The sequence below is a fragment of the Typopeltis vanoorti genome, chromosome 16 (assembly GCF_054136105.1).
Source record: "Typopeltis vanoorti isolate ZY-2024b chromosome 16, IOZ_Tvanoo_1.0, whole genome shotgun sequence".
Classification (NCBI taxonomy): Eukaryota; Metazoa; Arthropoda; class Arachnida; order Uropygi; family Thelyphonidae; genus Typopeltis; species Typopeltis vanoorti.
The window spans coordinates 29,456,463-29,482,988 of NC_143564.1; the positions used below are offsets into that span (position 1 = coordinate 29,456,463).

A 26,526-nucleotide genomic window follows, 5' to 3' on the forward strand; every position below is an offset into this window, starting at 1 on the left:
TTTGGATTAATATATTTAATATATTTTGTACTTTCTTTCATACAAATTTAATTCTCTGAATGCTTGCACTTATAAACACTAATAAACAGTTAAATGCCTGTGCGGTTAGCCTAGTGGCTATGCACTTCGCAACCATATGCCTGGGGAAGGAGTGTCCTAGGTTCGCTTCTCGTTGACGACGACGTGAGGAGCTTAAGGATCTTCCTCAGCCATCGCCAAGTTAGCTGGTCTTTGGTGTGGGCAGCAGGGTTTTCTCCCCAGTTTATCTGGGGTTTTTCATCCCGCAAGCAGGCAAACCAGCCCCGTGAATACACACAGATACAGTCAGGAATACTTAAGACAATTCCTCCAGCCATAGGTCTGAATTGTCAGCTATGCTAGTCCCAAACCTGGATAAAAATAGGCGGGATTGAGGTGGTGCCATACCTCCCTGTAAAAGGGGTTCACGGCCGTTGAATCACCATACAAAATGAATGAATGAACAGTTAAATACTATACATTCCTTCCTTTTTTGGTATAATTCACAATATATCCCATTCATATCCTAATTTTCCAATGAAAAATATTAAGGTTGTGTATGTTTATGCCAACTACTCTACAATTTTGCACTTACTTAGGAGCATATGAAGTCTTCCCCCCCTTCCCTTGGTGGTAAAATATGACCTATCAGTAATAGGAGCTAGTGGGCATTATCTGTTTTGTTATAGTGGGCCATTGCTGGAAAAGTTGGAGAAATATTGGCATGTGTAAGGAAGTGACAGTGTTGGAAAGTGGAAGGTTCTTCAATCTACTATATGAAATTCAAGGCTTCTCCAAATTTAGGGGGACATTACATGTGGAAATAAAAATAACAACATAATTCATAAAATATTGTCTCTAATGGGGAGAAAAATTAGGTCATGTCAGCAACAGCTTGAAGCAGGGAGAGCTAGTTCTTAACAGGTGCAAAGCAAAAGATTTTGATACATCCTCGAATTAATCTAGTAGTTTTGTAATCAAAACAAGTTGTAGCTGTTCTTATAAGTAAAAAATAGTTTCTCTTGGTCATATTAGATAGCAAACTCCTTTAGCAGTCCATTCTTAAAAAACGGGCAGTTTTATTTCATTGTTAGTTTTTAGAAAAAAAAAACAAAAAAAAACAAAAAACAGAAGAAAAAAAAACAGAAGCTGCTTTCACTTTTGTGGTCGTGTTTTCTTATTTAATTTTCAGGAGAGGACATGAATTGTTTTTTTTTAAACAAATAAACCTGGCAATTATAACTAATTTTAGCCATTGTTATCTTTTCTCTCCCCAAGTCAGTGATTTTAAAAAATTGTGAGTTATCTTCATCCTTTCTTGTGTGTATATATTTTATGTGCAATACTATTTACTGTTATAAGAAGGGTATGAGCAATAACTACCATACAAAATCTTGAAACAGTTATGAAAGCTTTTGAAGAGAGAAAAATAAATTATTAAAAAAAAAAAATGCACTCACCATCTCCAAGAAGAATATCTATTACTTCTTCAAGCTTATCCTTCAGAAATGACAACTGCCTGTGCTCAAACATATTCTGTAATAAATAGTTGAATAATTTTATCTTCGATAAAAGTTCTTGATATCAAAACAAATAATACATTCCAATAAGAAAATAAAGTTCTTGTGACTTATCCAGTTAATTTCTTAAGTACATTAGAAACACAATATTCTTCCTGAAATACAAAAATTTAACATTTCATTCTTTCCCAATAATCAATGATATGGATAGATAACTAGATAAATCCCCACATATATGATATGCATCACAAGAACACTAATGACATTCATTAGTGCAGTATATGGCACCAAATCTAGAGCAGTGGTGCCCAAGTTCTCTTTGTTCAAGAAATTCATTCGAGGGGATTTTGTGCAGCATAGTGTCAGCAAAATGTACATTACTATAAGTGAGTGGATTCTGGTTTGAAAGTGATAGTGATAAGAGATGTGTAGGAGATGTTTTGAAAGATTGCCAGAAGTATAGTTGCGTTGGCAGAGAGATAGTAAAGCAGATATAACAAAAAATAGGTATGGAAACATGAGTGATGGAAGATACGAATAAGAGAGTGAGTAAAAGTAACAAATATTAGAACAATAGCACAGGTGATATAGAGAAAAAATTGTTCTAATGAGAGAGAGAGAGAGTGGATGCTTACACAAAGTCTTCACAGAAAGAAGCTTTAGCTTGAGAGATTGCAGAAATGTTTTCTCTCATTTCAGAAATGCCAAGGAAGAAAGAAGAGATGTCGGGAAGAGAAACCAATGCTCAATTAAGCAAGAAAGGGAAGGTAAGAGAAGAATTTTGAATGGAGATTCCATAATAAGAGAGCTGGATGAGAAAATGACAAAATCATTTTCAATTGACAAAATCCAGGTGTAGATTAATTATGTTAAGTAAGGCTATTAAGATAAAGAAAGGTAAAGTGAAAGAGTTGTTCATTCTGGTAGGACAAATGATTTTAAAAGTAACTGTTTCATGTCATCCTTCATACCATACTTGTTACTTTTAAAATCATTTGTCCCACCAGAATGAACAACTCTTTCACTTTAGCTTTCTTTATCTTAATAGCCTTACTTAACATAATTAATCTACACCTGGATTTTGTCAATTGAAAATGATTTTGTAATTTTCTCACCTAAAGGCAGTGAATCTTTTCATGATATGTGAGAGGCAAGTTGTTTAGGAAGGAAGGCCATAATTGCAAGTGTGTTAATATGCAGGTAGAACAAAAGGAATGATGTACATGGAGTGAGTTTGATGAACGAGTTGTTAGGAATCTGGAAAAAGTGAGATTGGAAGTGCAAAATCAGGTAAACTACAACTATTAGGGAAAGATACAAGTGTGTATGTGTATGTGCACATGCTGCATTGGCACACCCAGGGAGGAGGGACAAGGCCCCCCCCCAAAAAAAAAAAAGAAAAAGGAAAAAAAGACTAGAAAATTTTCCAAAAATCTTTTCCTAATTAAAATTCTTTTTTTTTAATTTTTATTTATGTTGTGTCTTGTCTTCTATTTCTATACTACTTATGAATTAGCAGTCACATGAGATGGGAACACCCTCTGGCTCTCGGGAATCATGGCCATTGTGAACGCAAGGCGAACGAAGTAGTGCTCAGGCGATACTTCGTTCGAAGAATCGCCCAAGCCGGGCCAGAGATCATGGATATCATGTATTGGTGATCACTGCAGATGCTCAGTCATAGGTTGTATGCACTACGTAGTGTGTATTCTTAAATCGTCTACTCAACTCGTCCCCCCCCAAGATTAAATCATGAGCACTCGTGGGCCCCCTCCAAGATTAAATCCTGAGTGCGCCACTGACATGCAGCACACAATAAGACAAGTGAGTATGAGAATAACAAAAAGGCCTCATCCATCACCTTGTGAATGTCCTGTTGGCCACCACCATGAAATTGGTGCCTTGGGCAGTCGTTCACAATATGAGTAATGGTCTGAGCCACAGGAGAACAATCACAATAAGGGTGGTCTAACAGCCTCCATTTATATAGTAGGTAGTCACATCTGCCCTGGTTAGTTCAGATCCCACTGATTGATGACCAAATCTTCCTAGTAAGAGCAAAACTAGGCTGCAGAGCACAGGGATCTTCTACTCAGAAGCCGTTTGTTTTGAGATTGTTGGACCAATATTCTCTCCAAATGTCAGCGCAGCTGAAGGGAGTTCGTCCATGGACCAGAAAGGATTTCTAGATTTTAAGCAAAGGCTAGGTGGATTCATGAGAGTCTGGTGCAGGAGCAGTGGGTTGCTCATTGCTTTATTAAATTCTTTAATCAAGGCTTGTCTTCTCCATATGTTTGGTGGAGCAATGTTAGATAGGACATGCAGCCAGGAGAGTAGGGTGCTTCTTACTGTCCCACTAATTGTGTGCATGGTAGAGTTTAGCTGGGTGTCTATAATGTTAGTGTGTACACTTCTTTTCCAGACAGGGGCACAATATTCTGCTGCAGAGAATACGAGGGCTAGTGCTGACGACCTTAGGACTTCTGCACCACAACCCCAAGTTGTTCCAGCAAGCCTTGAAATGATATTGTTTCTCGTTTTAATTTTGTTGGACAGGTTGGTGATGTGCCTTTTATAGGTTAGGCTTCTGTCCAGGCTCACTCCAAGGTACTCCATAATTTTAGCAGGAGACTAAAATGCAAGAATTGGAAACACAAAAATTAATAATAATATAGGAATACATGGAGAACACACTCTAAACAGAAATGGTAAAAAATTGATTGACTTTGTAGTTTATAATAACCTAAAAATAATGAATTCCTTCTATAAACATAAAGACATACATAAATATACTTGGGCAGCAAGAGGATGGAAATCAATATTAGATAACTTCATATTAAATGAAAAGACATCAAAATTTTCACTAGATGTTAGAGTTCAGAGAGGATATGAAATAAGCAGTGACCACTTCCTTGTTAAAATAAAATTAAGATTACCACCTAAATGGCTACAAGTAACAAGAACAGAAAGAAAAACTGAAACATTTGTTTATAAAACTAGATTATTGAATGACACAAATGTACAATGGCTATATGAACAAAGAATTAACCAATATCTAGATAAAATAAAACAAAATGAAGAAATAGAAATAGAATGGCTTAATATAAAAATGATACTAAATGCAGCAACAAATGAAAGCTTAGGAAAGACCAAAAAAATTCAATAAAAGAAAAAACTGAAGATCTGGGATGATACAATCAAAGAAATAATCAAAAAGAAAAAAGAAGCCTATCACAAATGGTTAAGCAGTAAAAGATTAGAAGATGAAATAGAATATAAAAGAATAAGAGCCATAGCTAAAAGAAGTCAGAAAAAGACAGAGAATCATGGAATAAATTTGTTTCTAATTTAGAATATGATTTATATAAAATAAGACCCAATGTATATAAGGTTTTGAAACACCTAAATGCAGATACCAAAGAAAACATAAAATTAAACACTGAATTGAAATTAGAAGAATTTCTAAATTACTACACAGAACTGTGGACAGACAAATATTTTAAAAAAGACAACTGGCAAACAATTAATGAAAATGAAAAGGAAATAACTGAAGAAGAATTAGAAATCAGCCTGAAAGAAACAAGAAACGGAAAATCACCTGGAGAAGATAAGCTAGGTTCAGAACTATATAAATACGCAGGAACAAGATTCAAAGAAAGACTCTTATTATTTTTAAATAAAATTTACTCAACTGGTATCCCCCCAATAGAATGGAAAAAAGCAATTGTGATTCCTATCTTTAAGAAAGGTAATAGAGATGACCCTAAAAACTATAGAGGTATCAGTATACTAAATTCCTGTTACAAAATAGATAGCAGAATCTTAAATAACAAACTAATGAAATATTACGAAAACTTTATTCTAGAGGTACAGAATGGATTTAGAAAAGGACGATCATGTATTGACCCAGCCTTTTGCCTAAAATTAATAATAGAGAAAAGAAGAGAATATAATTTAGAAACACATATTGCATTTATTGACTTTGAAAAAGCATTTGACAAAGTTACAAGAAACATATTATTTAACATATTAAAAGAAAGACAAATACCAAATAATATCCTAAAAGCTATCACAAGTATATATGAAAATAATCAAATACAAATAAGATTAAATCACGAGCTATCATATACAAGAGAGATAAACCAAGGGGTCCGAAAGGGATGTCCCCTCTCAGCAACTCTTTTTAATATCTACTTAAATAAAATAATAATAAAATGGAGTAAAAATTTACATCAAGGAATTAAACTTTCACCTACAGTTAACTTAAACACTCTCCTCTTTGCAGACGACCAAATAATAATTACAAATTCTGAAGATAACTTACAGAAAGCTATTTTAAATCTAAATGAGATATCCAAAGATTATGGTATGATAATATCAACGGAAAAATCAAAAACTATGGCCTTTAAAGGACAAGATCCAGCAAGAACTAAAATAGTAATAGATAACAAGATCTTAGAACAGGTGAATTCATTTAACTACCTAGGATGTATGATCACATATGAAAATGTAAAAGATATAAATGTAAAAATTGTAAAATATTTAAAAATAACAGGTGTAATTAACTCTATATTTAAACCAAACCTAGTTCAAAAACAAACCAGGCTAAAAGTATACAATACATTAGCCTTACTGGTCTTAATGTATGGAAGCGAAACTGGACAACAAAACAAAAAGACAAACAAAGATTAACAACAGCAGAAATGAAGTTTATGAGAAAAACTGCAAAGTATACCCTATTTGATAACAAAAGAAACGAAGATATTATGAAAGAATTAAACCAAGAACCAGTAATAGAAAAAATTTAAAAATATAAGCATAAATGGATGGAACACGTTCAAAGAATGAAAACAGAAAGATTACCAAAACAAACGTTAAAGTACAAGTCATTAGGAAAAAGAAAACCAGGACGTCCTCTTAAACGATTCAACAATGACTTCTAAGGCCGGAACAGGCCATGCTGGGCCTAAATCCTTGATACATATGATGATGATGAGGTTGGTGATGTGCCTTTTATAGGTTAGGCTTCTGTCCAGGCTCACTCCAAGGTATTTCGGGTGAGGCACGTGTTCTACCATTTTTCCATAAAAAGAAAGGTTGAGGTGTTGATTTGCCTCTGTATTGTTCAGGTGAAATACTGTGGAGACAGCTTTTGTTGGATTTGGCTTCAAGAACCACTGCTTGAAGTACTCTTCCGGAATGTTCAGGTCTGTGTTCAAGGTTGATTCCAGGTTGGCAAAGGAGGTAGATTGATGTAGGATCGCTAGGTCATTGGCATACATATATTTGCACGAGCTGGTATGTGTTAAGTTGGACATGTAGATGTTAAATAGTAAAGTAGTAAAGGCACTAACACAGAGACCTGTGAGAGACCACTGTGGAGAAATCTGGGCATGCTCTTTTTTTTCCACCAATATGGAACCAGATCTTTCTGTTGGAGAGAATGGATTTGAAAAGCTGCAAAGTTTTTTTGCACCTTATATTTCCAAGCTTTAGGAGGAGGCCTCTGATCCAGACTGTGTCATAAGCTGATGTTAGGTCAATGAAAGTGGCTCCAGATTTAAGTTTCTTCTGGAAGCCTGCTTCAATCTGTGTTGTCAGGGCTAAGATCTGGTCACAGCAATTTCTTCCCGGCCAGAAGCCAGCTTGTTCAATCGGGAGTGCTCTTTCGCTGAATGGTGAAATTCTTTTAAGAATTCTTTCAAAGAGCTTAAAGGTGGAGCAAAGCAAGGAGATAGGTCGTAGATTTTTCACATCATTTGGCTCTTTCCCTGGTTTGGGCACAGCAATTATTTTGGCTTCCCGCCACAGTTTTGGTAGTTTTCCAGTCATAATTTCTGAGAAAAAGGGCAGCCAGCCATGTTTGGCCTTGTTAACCGAGATGTTTTAGAAACTCAGGGAGGATACCATCCACTCCTGCAGCCTTGCCATTCTTACTGAGTTTTAAGGCTACCTGTACCTCTTCCCGAGATACTGGGTGTACAAGTTCAGGAAGCTCAGGGCCTGTTTTCAGGATTTGTCTGATGGAAGATTACACAGTAATTTTCCTGATAGAGCTGGGATGTATCTTGGAGGTTTTCAATAAATGATTCAAATTTGATCAGAAGTTATCTCTGTTGTTTTGTGTGCTGTTGGTTCTGTTCCACCTAATTTTCTCAGAAGTGACCAGCTTTTCTGGCTACATGTGGTGAAATTGAGTTCATAGATGGTTGAGATCTATCTTTCCTTTCTCCAGCGTTGCTATGAGTCCCTTAGCAACAGTCAGGTCTTCAGTCTCTTCATATTTGGCTAAAAAGGTAAAAAATATATAAAGGTACATGATGATACTGCTAGACTTTGTACATGATGATACTGCTAGACTTTGTAAAGGTATTTATTAACAGGACAATGCATGGAGTCCCATTAAAGAAATTGTAGCAAACAGGTATGCATATGAAGCTAGTGTGATGTGGATAACAGGATGACTTATGGACAGACATCAAAGAAAAGTTTATAGAGGAATAGTGCAGCAGAATCATGTGACTAGCAGTGTTTTAATTGATTGAATGATTGTGAGAGACCAATGTACAAATTAAATAAATGATTTAATTTGTACATTAATGATATATGAAATTATATGAGAGAAATAATCAGTTGTTTGCTGATGATGTATAATTGGGTAGAGCAATATTAATGAAGATGAAATCATTCAGGATGATTTATACAGACTGACAATATGGACAAAGGGGAATGGATATCAGTTTACTGGCAAAGTGTAAGGTCGAGTATTTTGGGATAAAAAAAGACTACCAGCTATACTACACTGAAAGTACTTAGGATGCAGAAAATAAATGAGGCTAGAGATATTTGGGATGAAGATGGATGACAAGCTAAAGTTCAGAGGCCATACTGAAAAAGTGGCTAAAATAACTCATAAAATTACCTAATTATTGAAGATCACACACTGACAAACAATGCTAAAGACGTTATTATACATTTTGTAAGGCTTTGCAGCTCAATCTGGACTATTATGCACAGACCTGGTGAGTTAAGTTTAATAGGAATGGAAGAGGTGCAGAGGATCCAGAAGTGAGTGACTAAGATGGTGGTAGGTCTATGGAAGGCTCCTCATGAAGACAGATTAAAGATTTGTGGTTTACAGAAATTGGCTGATATGCAAAAAAGTTGGATATGAGAGAAACATATAAGTTACTTAATGACCGTTGATAAAGAGGAAAGTTGATAACGAGGAAATTTTCTGTACATTACTAGTAGTAGAGGGGAGAACTAGGGGCAATACCTGGAAACTAAGTATGGTTAGCAAAGGGTGTGATGATGAGACTTTTTGCTTAGAGAGTAATGAATGAGTAGGATGGGTTATCAAAGTCAGCTGTGAGTACTCTATTGATGAAACAGTTCAAAGTGAAGTATGACAGGTAGATATCAGATGACTTGTATTCAGTTAGGGTAGGAACTCATGAAAACAATAACTTTAATGTCCGATGTAGCAATAAGCTTGAGGTTATTTGGTGTTAAATTGAGGTTAACAGGATGATATAAATGTTGTGGGGGGGGGGAGTTGCTACAAAACTGGGTGGTGGTGGTGCAGCTGCAGGGGATAATGAAATATATTGCCAAATTACTCTGATGGGTACAAAGCAAGTAGTCAATATGAGTGACTTAAATTATCCAAACAGTGATTAGGTCAAAGAGAATTCTAATGATAAAAATGAAGGAGTATTGATTGAACTGTTGTGAGACAACTTTCTCAAGCAGAGTGTGAAAGAAGAAACTCAAGATCAAAGGGTAATAGATTTGATCAGAGGGAAGGGTGGTCTCAGTTAATACAAACACAGACAAAGAAATTAGCGCAGCTGGAAGAAAACATGGTACAATGGCAAAACTAAGCAAATAGCTAGATTGCGGGGATGGTATGCAAATGATCCAAATTTGGTGTGATTGCACATGCCCACACACCCTGTGGTGGCGCTGCAAGCACGAAATGGCAGCCCTATAAAGCCGGTGTGAAGTCGATAGCCAATTAAAGCGAAAAGCACCGGCCAACATAAGCTAGAGTACAGAGTGACAATAATGCCGGGTAGATGCCAGAGACATTGATTTAAGCAGCTTACGGACTTTGACAGAGGCATGATCATCGGCCTGAAAACCGGAGGATGGTGGGTGTGCCGTATAGGCGTGCACATGAACCATTCTGACCATACCGTCCGACAGTGTTGGGAGTTGTGGACACGTTCCGGCACTGCCACACGGCAGAGCAGCACCGGTCAGATCAGGAGGACCAATGCTAGAGAGGATCGACGGATCGTGCTTGCCGCATGATCCGTTGATCCCACGCTGACCCGGTACACTATACAGGCAGATGTAGGGCTCATGTGTGCCCACGAACCATTTCCCGACACCTCGCAGAGGCAAATCTATGATCCCAGTGCTCCTTACGCATGCTCCCATTAACACCGCAACATTGCCGACTCCGTTTACAGTGGTGCCAGGCAAGAGTGACGTGTGGTCTTCAGCGATGAGTGCCACTTCGTCTTGGGGACAGATTATCATCGTGTCCAGGTGTGGAGGACCCCTGGTCAAGGACACAATCCCGACCTTGCTATCGAGTGCCACACCTCCCGCACTGCAGGCATTATAGTCTGGGGAGCCATAGCCTACGATAGCCAATCACCCCTCATAGTGGTACGTGGTGCACTGACAGGGCAGCGGTATGTGGACGACATCCTATGGCTCCACATTCTCCCATTCCTGGCCGGAATACCAGGAGCGTTATACCAGCAGGATAATGCCCATCTGCATATGGCTCAGGTTGCCCAGGCCTGCCTACATCGTATAGACACTTCCATGGCCTGCCCACTCCCCGGACTTGTCCGCTATCGAGCATGTTTGGGAGCAGCTGAAACGCCAGCTCCCACCGTACCGCAATATCCGGGATTTGGAGCACAGCGTCCAACGCGTGTGGGCCAGTCTGCTGCAGGACAACATCAGGCATCTGTTCACCACCATGCCGGACTGTATTGCAGCATGTAACGCCACACGAGGTGGTGCAACGTGCTATTGATGATGACCGGATTGCATACCACAGATCCCTTTCTAATTGTCCTTCAGCTCTGTTTTTTCCATCATGTGTATCACTCACTTGTATCATTACACCAATAAAATTTCAGTTGAATTCTTCTATGCTTCCTTCTTGGTGCGTTAATTTTCTTTGTCCGTGTGTGTAACTTGACTGTTTTGCCACCAGTTGGTGAGAGCGATCATGCCATATATACCTAGGAAGTAGCATACTATATGAATGTTCCAATTAGGACAAGTTACATGTTGAACTATAAAGATGGAAAGTATAGCACTCTTGGAAGACTGCTATCTTTGGTCTCATGATATTGATTTATTAAATGGGAAGGATATCAGCAGTGCATGGAAAGTTCTGTAAAGTTACTTAAATGAGACAGTATTTGAATGTGTCCCTAGTATTCAAAAAACAAATAGGTTGGAAGTAAATATGGTTCTCTTACTTAAATTTATTAAGAGATCCATAAGATGATGATGATGTGGATGGAATAATGTAATAAATCTTATTTTTAGAAGAAAGGGAGACTTTTATTTTATGTAATCATTAAAAAACCAATTATCTTAAATATTAATTATTATTTTCTATCATTTCCTAGCGTGCGACAACTATGTATTTTAACAGGTGATCCACCAAATGTTCGTTACTTGTATTCCATTCCTATAACTGTTTGTAACACTGAAGATGTACTATTAGTTTTAGTATGAAATATCTGTACCTTATTAATTAAAAGTTATTACTGGTCTTACGTGTTCCTTTAATAATAATGTAATAATAAGAGTGAGAGGAGTTATGAAATATACAAAGTGCAAGCCAGAAAAATTACGAGAATTGTACAGCAAGAATGCTAAACTGGCTGTGCAGGCTAAAGATCCAAAAGAATTTTATTGCTATGCTGCAAATAAAAGAAAAATAAGAATAACAACATTGGGAAATACTGATGGTACCCTTGTGTCAGAAGATAATGTTCAAATAAGTGCTCACTTGGCTAATATCTATCCAGCAGATGCATGTAACAAGAGAAAGGTGCATGAGAAAGAAGTTTCAAGAGCTGTTGCACAACCTGGATATGAATTCAGCAAAAGCATGTATGCTAAAGGAATGAGAGCCAAAAAATGCATGGCCCTTGGGTAACTTGAGTCTCAGCTCAGAAATGATTCCACAGGAATGGAAAGAGTATATACGATAGTTGTACATGGGTAGTGCAAAAACTGATGTGTCTAACCACACCTATCAGTATCTCAGAAGTGGTGGTAAAGATATTAGAGAAGTTGGTAAGAGCTCATATGCAGAAATGGGTTAACAGACAAGCCATATTTTGCAAAGAACACCATAGGTTTACTAAAGGGAGGTCTAGTTTTAGCAATTTGCTAATATTTTATAATAATGTTACAGTTAAATTAGATGAAGATAATGAATACACTATGGCACTACTGGATTTTGCTGAGGCATTTGATAGTATACCATATAAAAGGCTCAAACTGTAGAATATGGGATTGGAATAAAAACTACTGACCAGGATAAGTGAATGGCTGGTGGACAGGTATCAGAAACTGGTATATGGGAGGGTGTGAATCTTACCAAGTTTAAGATAACCATCAGTATACTCCAGGAAGGAGTCCTTGGCCCATTGTTGTTTAATCTATATATTAATGATAATAGGAAGGGTCTGACAGGGGATGTTCAACTGTTTGCAGATGACAAAGATCATCATCATCATCAAATTCCTGCAATGTACCCTCAAGGGGTGTACAGGATATGACAGTACTACATGAAAAAATTACATCATTACTAACTTCCTATCTACAATTTTCCTCCAAATCAGTCTGTTACTTGTCAAGACTCCAACATTATCAGATCTTATATTTCTATCGTCTAAGGCACTTTGTACCGTATCAATCCACCTATTTCTTGGTCCTCCTCTGGGTCGTTTTCCTGCCAACCTGGCAGAGAACACTTGTTTTGCTAATCTTTCCTCTCCCATTCTATTTAAGTGACCATACCACCTGAGATTAGCTCTGCTAACGCATTCCTGGATGCTGACAATGTCAAGTTCTTTCCTAATATCCTCATTTTTAATATGATATTGCCATTGATGCCATCTGTTCATGCCTCTAATCTTTCTCAGGACTCTCATATCTGCGGTCTCTAGTCTTTGGTCAAGTGTTTTACTTCTGACTGAGCGCTCAGATCCATAAGTTAAAATTGGTTTGAACACAGTCTTGTATACAGCTAATTTAGTGTTCCGACTAATTTCTTTCTTATTCCATATGAATTTATTCAATTGACTTCCCACGATACCAGCTTTGCTGATTTTGTTGTCTATTTCTATATTTAGTTTACCATCTTCAGTAAAAATTGTGCCTAAGTAGCTGAAATGTTTTACTTGTTCCACAGGTTCTCCATTCACAACACAGTTGACATTTTCAATGATTCTGCCTATTTTCATTGTCTTTATCTTTTTATTGCTGACCTTCATACCATATCTATTACAACAGCTATTCAATTCAGTCAGAGAATCTTGCAGACTTGTAGCGGATTTATTTAGAAGTATAACATCATCCGCATAAAGCAAAGAGCTGACATTAACATCTCCAATTCTGATATCATGTTTATTACCACTTTAGTTCATAATGTGATCCATACAGATAATGAATAACAGAGGAGATAATATACATCCTTGTCTCACACTAGATTTAACATTACACCATCTTCCTGTACTTCCTTCAATTCTAACAGCTGACTCACAACTCAAATAAAGACTAAGTATTGCTTGATATAATGCCCCATTGACACCATATAACTGCAGCATATTGAATAGCTTCTCTCTTGGCACCTTGTCATATGCCTTTTCCAAATCGACAAAACTTAAATACAGATCTTTGTTATATTCCCATGCTTTCTCGACTATTTGTCGTAAAGTGAAGATCTGATCCTGACAGCCTCTATTTGGCTTGAATCCAGCTTGTTCTTCACCAAGCTTTTCTTCCACAATTCTTCTCAACCGTTTCTCAAGTATACTTGCATAGATCTTGCCAGGAACACTCAGTAGGGAAATACCTCTGTAATTCTCACATTCGGTTTTATTTCCCTTTTTATATATGGGTACTATGAGAGCTCTACTCCAATCATCGGGAATTCGTCCCTCTGTCCAGGTTTTCTGAACTATGCAGTGCAGCCACTGTAAGACTCTTATACCACCATACTTCAGCATTTCTGGTCGAATATCATCTACTCCTGCTGCCTTTCCACATTTCAAGCCTTTGATGGCTTTTTCGACTTCAAGTATGGATATGTATTCCTGACTGCATGCCTGGTCAGTGTTTTTTTATCACTGTGCTGTCATCACTGCTTGTTTCATTTAGCAGTTTTTCAAAGTAATTACTCCATACTTCAAGGATATCATTTACTCCTGTTTTCGTTTCATTTCATATAGAAAATATTTATTTTCTATATTCTTGCCAAAGTCCTCCCATGACTTTTGTTTAGCTAGTTTTACACACTGTTTAGCTTTCTTACATTTGTCTCTGTATTCTGTAAGAGTAAAAGCTGACTTATTTGCCAGGAACTTTTGATATGCTTTCTTCTTTTCCTTCACTGCCTCTTTAACTTCCTGTGTCCACCAGGGAGTTCTGATTTTTTTATCCTTGCACACAACCTCACCACATGCCTCTCTGGCAGAATCAATCAATGTTTCCTTCAGAGTTTGCCACTGAATCTCCAAGGTTTGATTCCTGTTCTCAAACTCTTTCATTTTCTTTTCAATAATATTTCTGTATTTTAGTCTACAGTTCACATCTGAGAGCTGCTCAACTTTTATTCGATTTAAAACTTTCTTACATGTTATTCTTTTCAATATGAAATTCAATTTTATCCTGCTCAAGACTAAATAGTGATCACTTCCAATTTCAAATCCTCTGTACACTCTGGTGTCCTGCACCAGGGAGAAAACATCACTATCAACAATAACATAGTCAATGAGACTTTTCTTATTCCTAGCCTCTTCTCTCCATGTGAATTTGTGCACATTTTTATGTTGGAACATGGTGTTAGTAATAACCAGTCCATGTCCTGAGCAGAAATCCAACAGATATTTGCCATTATTATTAGCTTTGCTCTTTTCTCCAAATTTTCCCAAAATATTTTTGTATGTCTCACAATCATTTCCTACTCTACTATTTAGATCACCAACAAGGACCAACTTTTCCTTTTTCATTGTGTCAGTTGCTTTTTTAAGCCTCAAAAAATTCCTCCACTTCTACCTTAGTAGAACCTTCTGTGGGACCATAGACACAAATAAGTCTCATTGTCCAGTTCCCCATTCTCATATTTGCCCACATTACTCTACTTGAGACTGACTGCCATTCAAGAAGATTAGCCTTGTATTTTGTGTTGAATACTATGGCTACTCCTTTTCCTTGGTTGTCATTGCTTGAATATAACATTTTGTATTTATTGCTCAGAAAGATCTCACCAGTTTTTATCTTTTTTGTTTCTGTCACCCCTATTATGTCGATCTGGTACTTATCTAATTCCTCAGCTAGCTCCATTTCTTTGCCATTCAGGCTTCTTACGTTGATAGTACCGATCTTTAACTTTGGTGATGTTGAGTTGGATTTTGTTTTCAGATTTGTTCCAGTAGCTGACTTTTCGCTGTTCGCCCTGGTTCCCTGGCGAAAACAACGGGGGCCTTGTTTAACCGGGCGACGCCCCAGCCGGCATGAAATTTTGTCATGTTGTACCATCATTTTTTATTTTGGTTTAACCAATAAGAATACAATTTGGTCGGCTAAATCCCAAATTGCCAGCCCATCCTCGTTCGTTCAGTATCAAAGTAGATACCCAACAGGGTGCACCACGAGAAGGTGAGGATTGGACATTAGGTCAGAAGCCCTGGTCGGTTCTCCGCATTCCTTTAAAGGCTATGTGGAGGTCTCCTCTCAGTTATACAGCTTTGACCCTTAAGCACCCCGATTACAAAGATAGATGGGACAATCAGAGATACTATTGATATACAGCATTTACAGAATGATTTGAATAACCTGGAGCAGTGAGCAAATTATAATAGCTATCAATTCAAAGTTAATAAGTGGAAGCAGGAAAAGATTTTCAACAGCTTATTATATTGGTAGGAGTATGCTAAAGAAACTGATGAGGCTAGGGATCATGGAGTTATGGTGGATAGGAAACTGAAGTTCAAAGTTCACATTGCAAAAATTGCAAATACAACTAAGAGGATAATGATGATGATGAAATATTTATGAATTAAATAGTCATTACTGTGGTTAGTACGTGTTTTTTTTAGTAATGATGATGTTGAAGCATACATAACAAAGCAGAATGGGATAGCTAGCATTAAATGTAAAGAGAGTGGTAGGCCTAAGGGAATATTGCACTTCATGTGAACTAATGCCAGGAGATTTTGGAAGAAGAGAGGAATTTTTGGCATTGGTCAGTTCATCTTGGGCAATGATTACTGACATTAGTGAGACATGGCTGACAAAAAATGATATAGTTAGTGGGATAGAACATGAAGGATATAGCATTTTCATGCAGGAGAGAAAAAAAAAAGAATAGGGAAAGGGGGGGAATATTGTTGATAGCTGATAAAGTGCAACCAAAGAGAGTAGGAGTTAATTTGCAGGCCAGTGAGAATGATGCATTTGAAACCATATGGTGTGAAATAGAGGATAGAAGCCAAAATATACAGTTGGTTGCTGCTAGAGACCAGGGGATGTAAATGATGATGTGGATACAAAGTATACAGGCTTAGGTGCTGGCTTACACTCATAATACAATTTAATGGAACTGTAACTCAAAGAGAAATAATTAAAAAGCAGGTTTAATCATTTTAATATTTCACCTCTGTTACAAAGACATCTTTAGGGATACAATGTTAAAATTGTAATAACACACACAAAAACACAAAAAAACAATAAGTGGAAGAAATTATGTTAGACTATATGAAGACTAAAGTCCTATGAGGAATGTTCCCTCTATCGGTACTGTAGGCTAGCCTTAGATATTGCACCAGAGGCTTAAGAATTAAAGTTTTCCAAATCTTGGGAAGTTTAATACAACCATATTTATTAAGATTCAAGCTGTTTTTTTGTTTGTTTGTTTTTTCTTAAATCTGCTACTGATTTTTAATACAAACAAAATACAGTAAATAAAAACTTTAAAGACTTCGTCTTAGAATCAGTAACAGATTTGGTTTTGTGAAGGGTAGGTCATGACTCAGTTCACCTTTTATAATACAGTGACAGCTGAGTTTGATGAAGGAAATGTTTTACAGTGATACTGTTGGATTTTGCGAAGGCTTTTGACAGGATAATGCATGGAATTCTAATAAACAAATTGCAGCACATGGGGAAGGATATAAAGCTGAAGTGGATGAAAGGGTGGTTGATGAAGAGATATTGGATAGTAGTTTATTTAAGAGAAGAATCCAGTAGAAGACCTGTGACTAGTAGCATGCTGCAGGGCTCTGTACTTGAGTGACTGCTATTTAATTTATACATGAATAATTTAGGAAACAATAATAATCTTTATTATTATTATTAACATCCGACCTCCATGGAGTCAGAGACTCATCGTGGAGGTACACACTACTGCACACAATGCTCATCCAACTGTGCTTTAAATTGATTGTGTGTCTACATTCACAATACGCTTATGCAATGCATTCCGCTCACCAACCACTCTCCATGTAAAGAACCTTCTCCTCACTCCTCTTCTTACATCCTTTTTATAGAGTGTTTCCAGCAATTGCCTCATGTTCTACCTCCTTCTCCCATTTTATGAAAAATCTCTTCCATGTCAAGCTGATAGCAACCCCTGACTAACTTATATGTCTCAATCATATCCCCTCCCCTTCCTCCTATTCATGAGGCTTTGCTTACATTCCTTCAATCTGTCCTTGTACTCCACATTCCAAAGACCATTGACAACCTTTGTGAATCTTCACTGGACCATTTCCAACATATCCTCATCACCATGAAAACCCAATGACCAAATCTCTGCACAATAATCCATACGAGGCCTGATTAAGGCCTTATACAATGACATCATAAATTCTATTTCTGCATGTCAGGGTCCTCTGCATTATTGCCATTATCCGATGTGATGATTCACAATTTGTGCAAAGTGCCCCCTGAATTTCAGGTCCTTTTTCACCACTACTAACATACCTCTCATTTCCTCTACCTCCTTTAAAATTTCCCCCACCAAGTGTACACTTTGCAACATTGAATTGACAGTTCCACTTACCCTTCCATTCATAGAATCTATTCAAGTCCTCCTGCAAGGTCATAACATCTGCTTGACTCTGCATTGCTCTCCCTAATTTTGCATCGTCTGCAAGCAACTGCATATCACTAGTCAAATCCATCCCAATATCATTAACATACAAACTGAACAACGATGATCTCAAAAACTGACCCTTGCGGTACACCACTAGTGACCTTCCTCTTTCGGGATACTACCCCCCCCCCATATACAAATTTCTGATACCTATCTGACAGCCAGTCACTGTTCCAACTCAGAAGTCTGTTATCCAATCTCATCTGTTTCAATTTATTTAACAGTTTGTTGTGTGGCAGTTTATCAAAATCTTTTGCAAAATCCACATACACCAGTGTATATGCATTTCCCCAGTCCAAGGTATTTGTCACCTTGTTATCATACATAAATAAGTTAGTAAAACATGATCTCCCTTTAACAAACCCATGCTGATAACCACAGAGAATACTGCTGTTATTTGTTATTGACCCATTTCTGTATCCTACTTCTCACCAATCTCTCCAGTACCTTCACCACAATTCCAGATATGCAGATTAGCCTATAATTTGAAACTGCAGCCTTATCACCAGCTTTATGCATTGGAACATTTTACCCTCCTTCCACTCCTTCAGAACCTCAGTTGTTATAAGAATTATTAAACAGGCAAGTCAATTTCCTTTAAGATGCATGGTGATATGTCATCAAGTTATTTATTTCCTCGAATAACTCTTGCTTACTCACAATTAAGCCATCCTGTCTTATGTCCTTTACACTTAATTCCTCATGATTCCACCATGATCAGGATTAAACACCCTTATAAATTGATCACTGAATACCTCAACAATGTCTTCTTTAGCAGTTACCATTCTACCATTTTCATCCTTTAATATCATCTTACCATGATCATTCTTCCTTCTACTTGCCATATATCTAAAAAAACTAGGGTTTTTCTTCACCTGATTTGCCAATTTGTGCTCATACTGCACTTCTGTTGTCCTTACTGAGTCACTCTCCTGCCTTGTTTTTTATACTCTTCGTGTATCTGATTATTATCATTATTCATCTTGTACTGTCTCCAAAGTACCTTCTTGAAGATTTCATGCTTAAGTCCCCTCATTCATCCATTTTACACATACCTTATTCAGCCTTTTGGCCTTCAGAATACATTCACACATTGATGTCGTTATGTATTTCTTTGTTAGTTCCCAAGTAGCATTTATTTTCTAAGATGTCTCCTAAGTTTGTCATAATCACCAGTCTTATAATTCCACATATATCCTTTCCTCACAGAAGTCTGCATACTAGCCACAAGACAGGTAATCACTTCATTATCTGAGAGGAACTATTTAATTGTTTGCTGATGATGCAAAATTGGGTAAAGTAATAGTCAATAAAGATTATGTTAAATTTTTGCAGGATGATTTAAATAGACTGGCAAAATGGGCAAAGGAGAATGGATGTCAGTTTAATGTGGTAAAGTTTGAAGTTATGCATTTTGGGGTGAAAAGATTACCAATCTTGTAACACAGTGATGTAACTGCCCTCTTGGAAAATGAAGCCAGATATTCAAGGATGTTAATGGATGAGGAGTTGAAGTTTAGAGGGCACATAAATCTGTATGACTTAACTCCGTTCAGTGAATTCATTATGCTCAAAGAAATTTTTTGGGCAATGCACATTTCTTTAACAGAAATTTAAGTAACCTCATTAAAGAACTCTCACAAAAAAAAAAAGTAATTTTTAAAACATCAATATTTTTACTGAGTAATTATCATATTTAATATGATCACAACTGGTAATTAGTTTACGGAATTAACAACGCATATAAAGTATAGTAATTAAAGGTAACTTTAATAAATAACTTCTATATTTCGGCAACGTCACGTTGCCATCTTCAGGAACATAAAGATATGGTATGGGCACGCAGGCACTAACAAAAGCAAATGAGGAAGAAAGCAAGAAACTAATATTGTTCCTAAAGTCCTAATGGTGCCCTCTGGTGGGCTAATTTGGTTGACTTGGCAGTTGGGCTGAAGTTCTCAAAATGTAAGTCTCCCAAATTTGGGGTAGTTTCATGCACCCAAATTTGTTGAGGTTAGGAACGTTTTTTAGAGCTGCTGAAGATTCCTTGAATAATCTTTTGTATTTAAACTTGCTGCGGTGTATTATTTTTGTTTTCTTCCAACGAATTCTATGGTGGGTGTGAGGCATAGTCTGCCAGCCCAGAGCGGCTGTACTGGTGAAACCGGATGTAGTCTTTGTGTTCTAAAATCCTGATATTTGTTGTTCTGCCTGTTTGGCCAAAGTAGGACAATTTACAGCTGCAAGGGACCTGGTATACACCAGGTAGGTCTATGGGAAGTGGTTGGTCTTTGGTAGAGCGGATAAGGGATGCCAACTTTTTATATGGTCTGTAACAAGAAGTAAGGTCATATTTTCTGAGGATATTGGTCATTTTCTCAGAGGTGCCCTGGATGTAGGGGATGGTGATAGATTTGGTGTAATCTTTATTGTGGAGGGGGGGGAGTTGTGGTTTACTGGTTTAAGTATTTTTTGGATTTTTTTGGGGGGTTATAGCCATTGGCTAAGAAAGTGTTGTGGATGTGGTTTAGTTCGGTAGTTAGGGCCTTGTCATCTGAGCAGATTAATTAAGACGTGGATGATGTGTTCGCTATTTGGCCACATGGCTCAGACTCACTCCACTCCTTCCTAACACACTTAAACAACCAACACCCCAGAGTCCAGTTCACCTTAGAAAAAGAGGAAAACAACACCCTCCCCTTCCTAGACACTTTAATCACCCGCCAGCTTGATCGATCTTTGGTTTTCTCTCTTTACAGAAAACCCACCCATACTGGCAGATACATTCACCAGTAATCCCCCCCCCCCTCACAACAATATAGGGTTATAAAAACACTATATAACAGGGCAAAATTAATCTGCTCAGATGACAAGGCCCTAACTACTGAACTAAACCACATCCACAACACTTTCTTAGCCAATGGCTATAACCCCAAAAAAATCCAAAAATACTCAAACCAGTAAACCACAACCCCTCCCCTCCACAATAAAGATTACACCAAATCTATCACCACCCTCTATATCCAGGTCACCTCTGAGAAAATAACCAATATCTTCAGAAAACATGACCTTACTTCTTGTTACAGACCATATAAAAAGTTGGCATCCCTTATCCGCTCTACCAAAGACCAACCACTTCCCCTAGACCTACCTGGTGTATACCAGGTCCCTTGCAGCTGCAAATTGTCCTACTTTGGCCAAACAGGCAGAACAACAAATATCAGGATTTCAGAACACAAAGACTACATCCGGTTTCACCAGTACAGCCGCTCTGGGCTGGCAGACCATGGCCACATGCCTTAGATACCCACCATAAAATTCGTTGGAAGAAAACAAAAATAATTCACCGCAGCAAGTTGAAATACAAAAGATTATTCAAAGAATCTTCAGCAGCTCTAAAAAACGTTCCTAACCTCAACAAATTTGGGTGCATGAAACTACCCCAAATTTGGGAGACTTACATTTTGAGAACTTCAGCCCAACTGACAAGTCAACCAAATTAGCCCACCAGAGGGCACCATTAGGACTTTAGGAACAATATTAGTTTCTTGCTTTCTTCCTCATTTGCTTTTGTTGGTGCCTGCGTGCACATACCATATCTTTATGTTCCTGAAGATGGCAACGTGATGTTGCCAAAATATAGAAGTTATTTATTAAAGTTACCTTTAATTAATATACTTTATATGCATTGTTAATTCTGTAAACTAATTACCACGTTATGTATGACCAACGTATAAGCCTTGCTACTAGAATTAATATGATCACATTTGTGCACTTAATTTTATTGTATATTTAGATACGTTTCACTTTAATATATGGTTTTTGCGATTCATTTTTGAACTCTTTCATAAGAAATTTACTTACCGTAAAATGAGAAATTTATCCAGTACTTAAAATTCTTAAATCGTCTCATTAATCTATAGGTTTGGATGGCTAGGCAAATCTGCAACCTAAAGGATCAAGCTCTGTTTTGCAGACCTTTATGATGCAGATCTGAATCCTACATACAGTTATCCCTTGCGTAACGTGGTTTTGCTTAACACAGATTTGATTATCGCGGCGAAATTAATTGCGGCAATCCCTTGATATATGCAGCAAGAGTTTTGATTAACGCACCTTTAAATTTACCATGCAAAATCATGCTCAAGCCATGAGGCTGCTGATTTCACATTCCACGAAAATGTGAAAGTTTTATTTTTCTCACCAAATACGACATCATTGCTACAACCCATGGACATGGGAGTCATTGTAACTTTCAAAGCCTATTTTCTTAAAAAGACATTCTCAAAGGCAATTGAAATAACAATGGGTGAAAATCATGCCATGAGGCTGGGAAAATCCCAAGAAAATCATGGCACGAGGCTGAGTGCCTGCCTGTTACTTCATTGCTAGCATTAAGAGTGGGTACATTACAAGCTCCAGTTGTTCTGTTGTATGTATTTGCAAATTACATTCTTCGTAAATTTTACAGCCCATTGATCATGTCGAAGAATAAGAGCAATCCCACAACCGGGTCATTAAGTGAAAAAAAGAAGAGGAAGGTATTTTTGTATCTAAGGTAAACCTTAGATACAAAACTTGATATAATTAAAAGATTTAAACATGGTGAAAGTAAAAGTATCGGATGCGAATTTGGTTTTAACGAGTCTTTGGTTTTAACCAACTTTGGATAAAAATCCAAAGCTGATGAGCATTGCGAGCAAAGTAAAGTGGCATCTACATCTGCAAATATGCAATGCACACGTAACCAGAGTGCTATAATGGTTGAAATGGAAGATCTGTTGATTATTTGGCTGGAAGACTGCAATCAAAAGAGAATTTCAATATAATATTCACGGCCAAAGCTCTAAGCCTGTTTTCAAGACTTAAAGAGACTAAATATAAAGAAGACAAATCAAAATTCGCAGCTAGCAAAGGCTGACTTGAAAATTTTAAATCTAGGGCTGGACTAAAGAATGTGAAAATAACAGGTGAAGCTGCAAGTGCCGATGAAGATGCTGCATCCACATTTCCTGCTGAGCTGCAGAAAATTATCGAAGAAAATGATAATGATTACCGTCAAATTTTCAATGTACATAAAACTGGACTCTATTGGAAAAAAATGCCATCTAGAACTTTTACATCAAAAAAAGAAGCAGCGCAACATGGCTATAAAGTATCAAAAGATCGCTTAACTGTTATGCTTGGAGGGAATATAAAATCTCTAATGGAGATTTTAAATTGAAGCTGCTGCTTGTCTATCGAACTCAGAACCCAAGGACTTTAAAAGGATGTAACAAGAACTCTTTACCTGTAATTTGGTGGGCGAATCAGAAGGCTTGGGTTAACCAAAGTCTATTCGAAGATTGGTTTAAGTCTTATTTTTGCCCAGCAATTGAAACTTATTGCAAGAGAAATAACTTAGCTTTCAAAGCTCTTTTGCTTTTAGACAACGCATCTGGTCATCCAGATTCTCTTAATGATCTGTTTGCGAATGTGAAAGTTTGATTTTTCCCACCAAATACGACATCATTGCTACAACCTATGGACATGGGCATCATTGCAACTTTCAAAGACTATTTTCTTAAAAAGACATTCTCAAAGGCAGTAGAAAGAACAACGGGAGAAAATGAGATTACGCTCCACAAATTTTGGAAAAAAATTAACATTAAACACGCAATTGAGAACATTTGTGACTCGTGGGAGCAAGTGTCTTCTAGTTGCATGAAAGCTGTTTGGAAAAACCTTCTGCCAGAATGTGCTAATGATTTAGGTTGTTTTGAAAATCCTGTGAACAACGTGGTCAAAGAAATTGTTGCAATTGGTGAAGACCTCGGTTTTGATGGTGTTGATGCAGAAGATGTTAAAGGATTATTGGATTCAAATTCAAAAGATTTCAGTGACAACGATCTTCTTGAAATTGAACGCACATATGAAGACAATGAACAAATGGAATGTGAAGATGAGGTTCCAAAGGAAATAACAGTCAAAGAACTGGATGGAATATTTTGCAGTTTAGAATCGCTTAAGCAGCAAGTAATGGATATGGATCCAGATGTTAATCGAAGAATGCTTGTTTGCCGAAGTTTAGATAGTCACTTTGCTTGTTATTGTAGAATTTATGCCAATAAGAAAAAAAACTAAAACTGTTCAAACAACTCTTTATAACTTCTTTTGATTAAAAAAAATTGCAGTAACTAATGTAGGTACAAGTATTTATTAAACATTTACTTTGCATTCATTTTTTATCTTTCCTAAAAGAGTACCATATAAAACGAACTATTAGTACAGTAATCGATCAGGGACGAATTGTACTTTTTACCATTGATTATTAGATTTGATTAACGTGATCTTGATATACGCGGTAACATCGAGGGATTAATTAACCGCGTTAATCGAGGGATACAATTATGCTAGAAATTATACTTGTCTATGAAATGTGGCATGTGCCAAAATCAAAGATGACTGTCATAAACAAAATTATGGAATTTGTAATTAAAATTTACAAAATAATGGAATTTATAATCAATGAAATGTACATTAGTTAGTTGTGAAACTACTTGAATCATTGCTCAAGACTGATCCAATGTATTAATCTGGTTGGTGAAATTAAAATACAGAAATATTTACACCTTCTTTAACATTGAATCAAGGAACTTTTGCTCAGTACAGCTATTTAAATCTTTTGCTACTGACTCATTTCAGGATTTGTATTTTCAAATGGATGAAATGTGAAATCTATGTGTGATGTACGTCTGTGATGTTCTTCAGGACATCCCTTTATCTGGTAGAAGATTATTTATAAACTGAAGAATTGGGAAAAAAAACAAACAACAAAAAAAAAAATGAAGGTTAAAATACTGCTTTTAAATATGGCTTCATAAACACAATTTTATTAACTGCAACATGAATGCAAAAGTGCTATATACATAACATTTTATTGCCTTCAAGTTAAAATTACAAACTTCTATATAGTAAAATTTTACCATTTCTTGTTCAATGTTTGGATGCATTGTGTTAATAAGAAAATTCTGCAATAATATATAGAAATATTAATACCTTCTTCAAAGTTAAGCCATGTGATTTTTCCTCAGTCCAGCTAAACAAATGGTTAAAGATAATCAGAAATTTTAGCATAAATAATTAATAATAATATTGTAAATGCTAAGAAAATGATAATCAAATTAGGGACCAATCATCCCTAATTTGATTATCCTTTTTTCCTCCCAAGAATAAACAGTGTAAAAAGTATTTCATGCAGCAGAGATAACTTTGTCCCTTTTCATACCTGTAGCATATTCAGAAACTGCTAGCATTTTGTATATACAGCTGACCTTTGAACAACATGGGGGTTAGGGATGCTGTCACTCCCGCCCAGTGCAATCGAAAATAACTTTTGACTCCCAAAAACTTAACTACTAGTAGCCTATTGTTGAGCAAAAGCTTTGCCAATAACATAGTTATAAGGCTGGTAATTATGACAAGCTTAGGAGACATCTTGGAGCTGTAACATGGAATGAAGAGTTGAGAGGTAAAGAAATAAATAACATCCACTGTTAATCTCAGATCAACAGTAGATTAACACATCTTTTGTATGTTATATGCTATATTCTTACAATAAAGTAAGTTAGAGAAAAGAAAATGTTATTAAGAAAATCATAAGGAAGAGAAAATACATTTACAGTACTGTACCTCATTTATCGATAGTCTGCGAATTTTTTCAAATTGTAGCAAATCTCCAAAAAATTTTCCAATATATTATTGAAAAAAATCCACGTATAAGTGGACCCATGCAGTTCAAACCTGTGTTGTTGTTGAAGGGTCAACACTGTAGGGTTTTAATTTTTGAATGTGTCAGGACTAAAATTCATTATCATCTAATACTGATATGTACACCCAGTGGATACAGGATACTATGAGATTACTGCAATTGAATTTACATTATTACTAGCTTCCTATCAACAAGTTTCCTCCATAAGACTCTTATACTGTCAACTCTTAATATTTCAATGAATTATTAATTACATTAATGACTATTAATAATTGCATCAATCCACCCAGAACAAGGATATTCTGGTACCTGTTTTGCTATCTCTTCCACTTCCATTCTCTTTAAGTGACCATACTACCTCAGAGTATCTCTACTCATACATTCCTGAATGGCAAAATGACTAGTTCCTTTCTAATATCTTCATTTTTAATATGATTCCACCATTGCGCATATATATTCCTAGACTAATTTTTCTCAGAACTCTTATATTTCTAGTTACCAGTTTTTCATCAACACTTAATTTCTAACCCAATGCTCAGATTCATACAGTAAAACTGATTTGAACAATGTCTAACATACTGCTATTATGGTGTTTTGTTTAATTTCACACCTATTCTTATGATTTGATTCAAATGATTCCTCACCATATCAATTGCAGTACATAACAGTACTGCAATTGGGTACTTTCAAATGCAGTACTGTTTTGCCTTGGAAGGCAAAACAGTCCTTCCAAGGATGGCCTGTTTTTCTTGTTCTTCTTCCGTGTTCTATATCTTGTAAATCTTGTAAATACCCCCCCAACAGTT

The 26,526-nt window shown here is 36.6% G+C and overlaps 1 protein-coding gene across 1 annotated transcript in view; it reads right to left on the minus strand.

Moving 5' to 3' along the window:
- LOC150097913 (TBCC domain-containing protein 1-like) overlaps positions 1 to 26,526 on the minus strand; it is a 349,586-nt gene that overhangs the window by 215,763 nt on the left and 107,297 nt on the right. The window contains exons 6-7 of the mRNA XM_090406629.1: positions 25,009 to 25,048; positions 1,479 to 1,554 (exon numbers count right to left, since the gene is read on the minus strand). Of these exons, the coding sequence (XP_090262755.1) occupies positions 1,479 to 1,554; positions 25,009 to 25,048 (116 nt within the window). The remainder of the gene's footprint in view (positions 1 to 1,478; positions 1,555 to 25,008; positions 25,049 to 26,526) is intronic.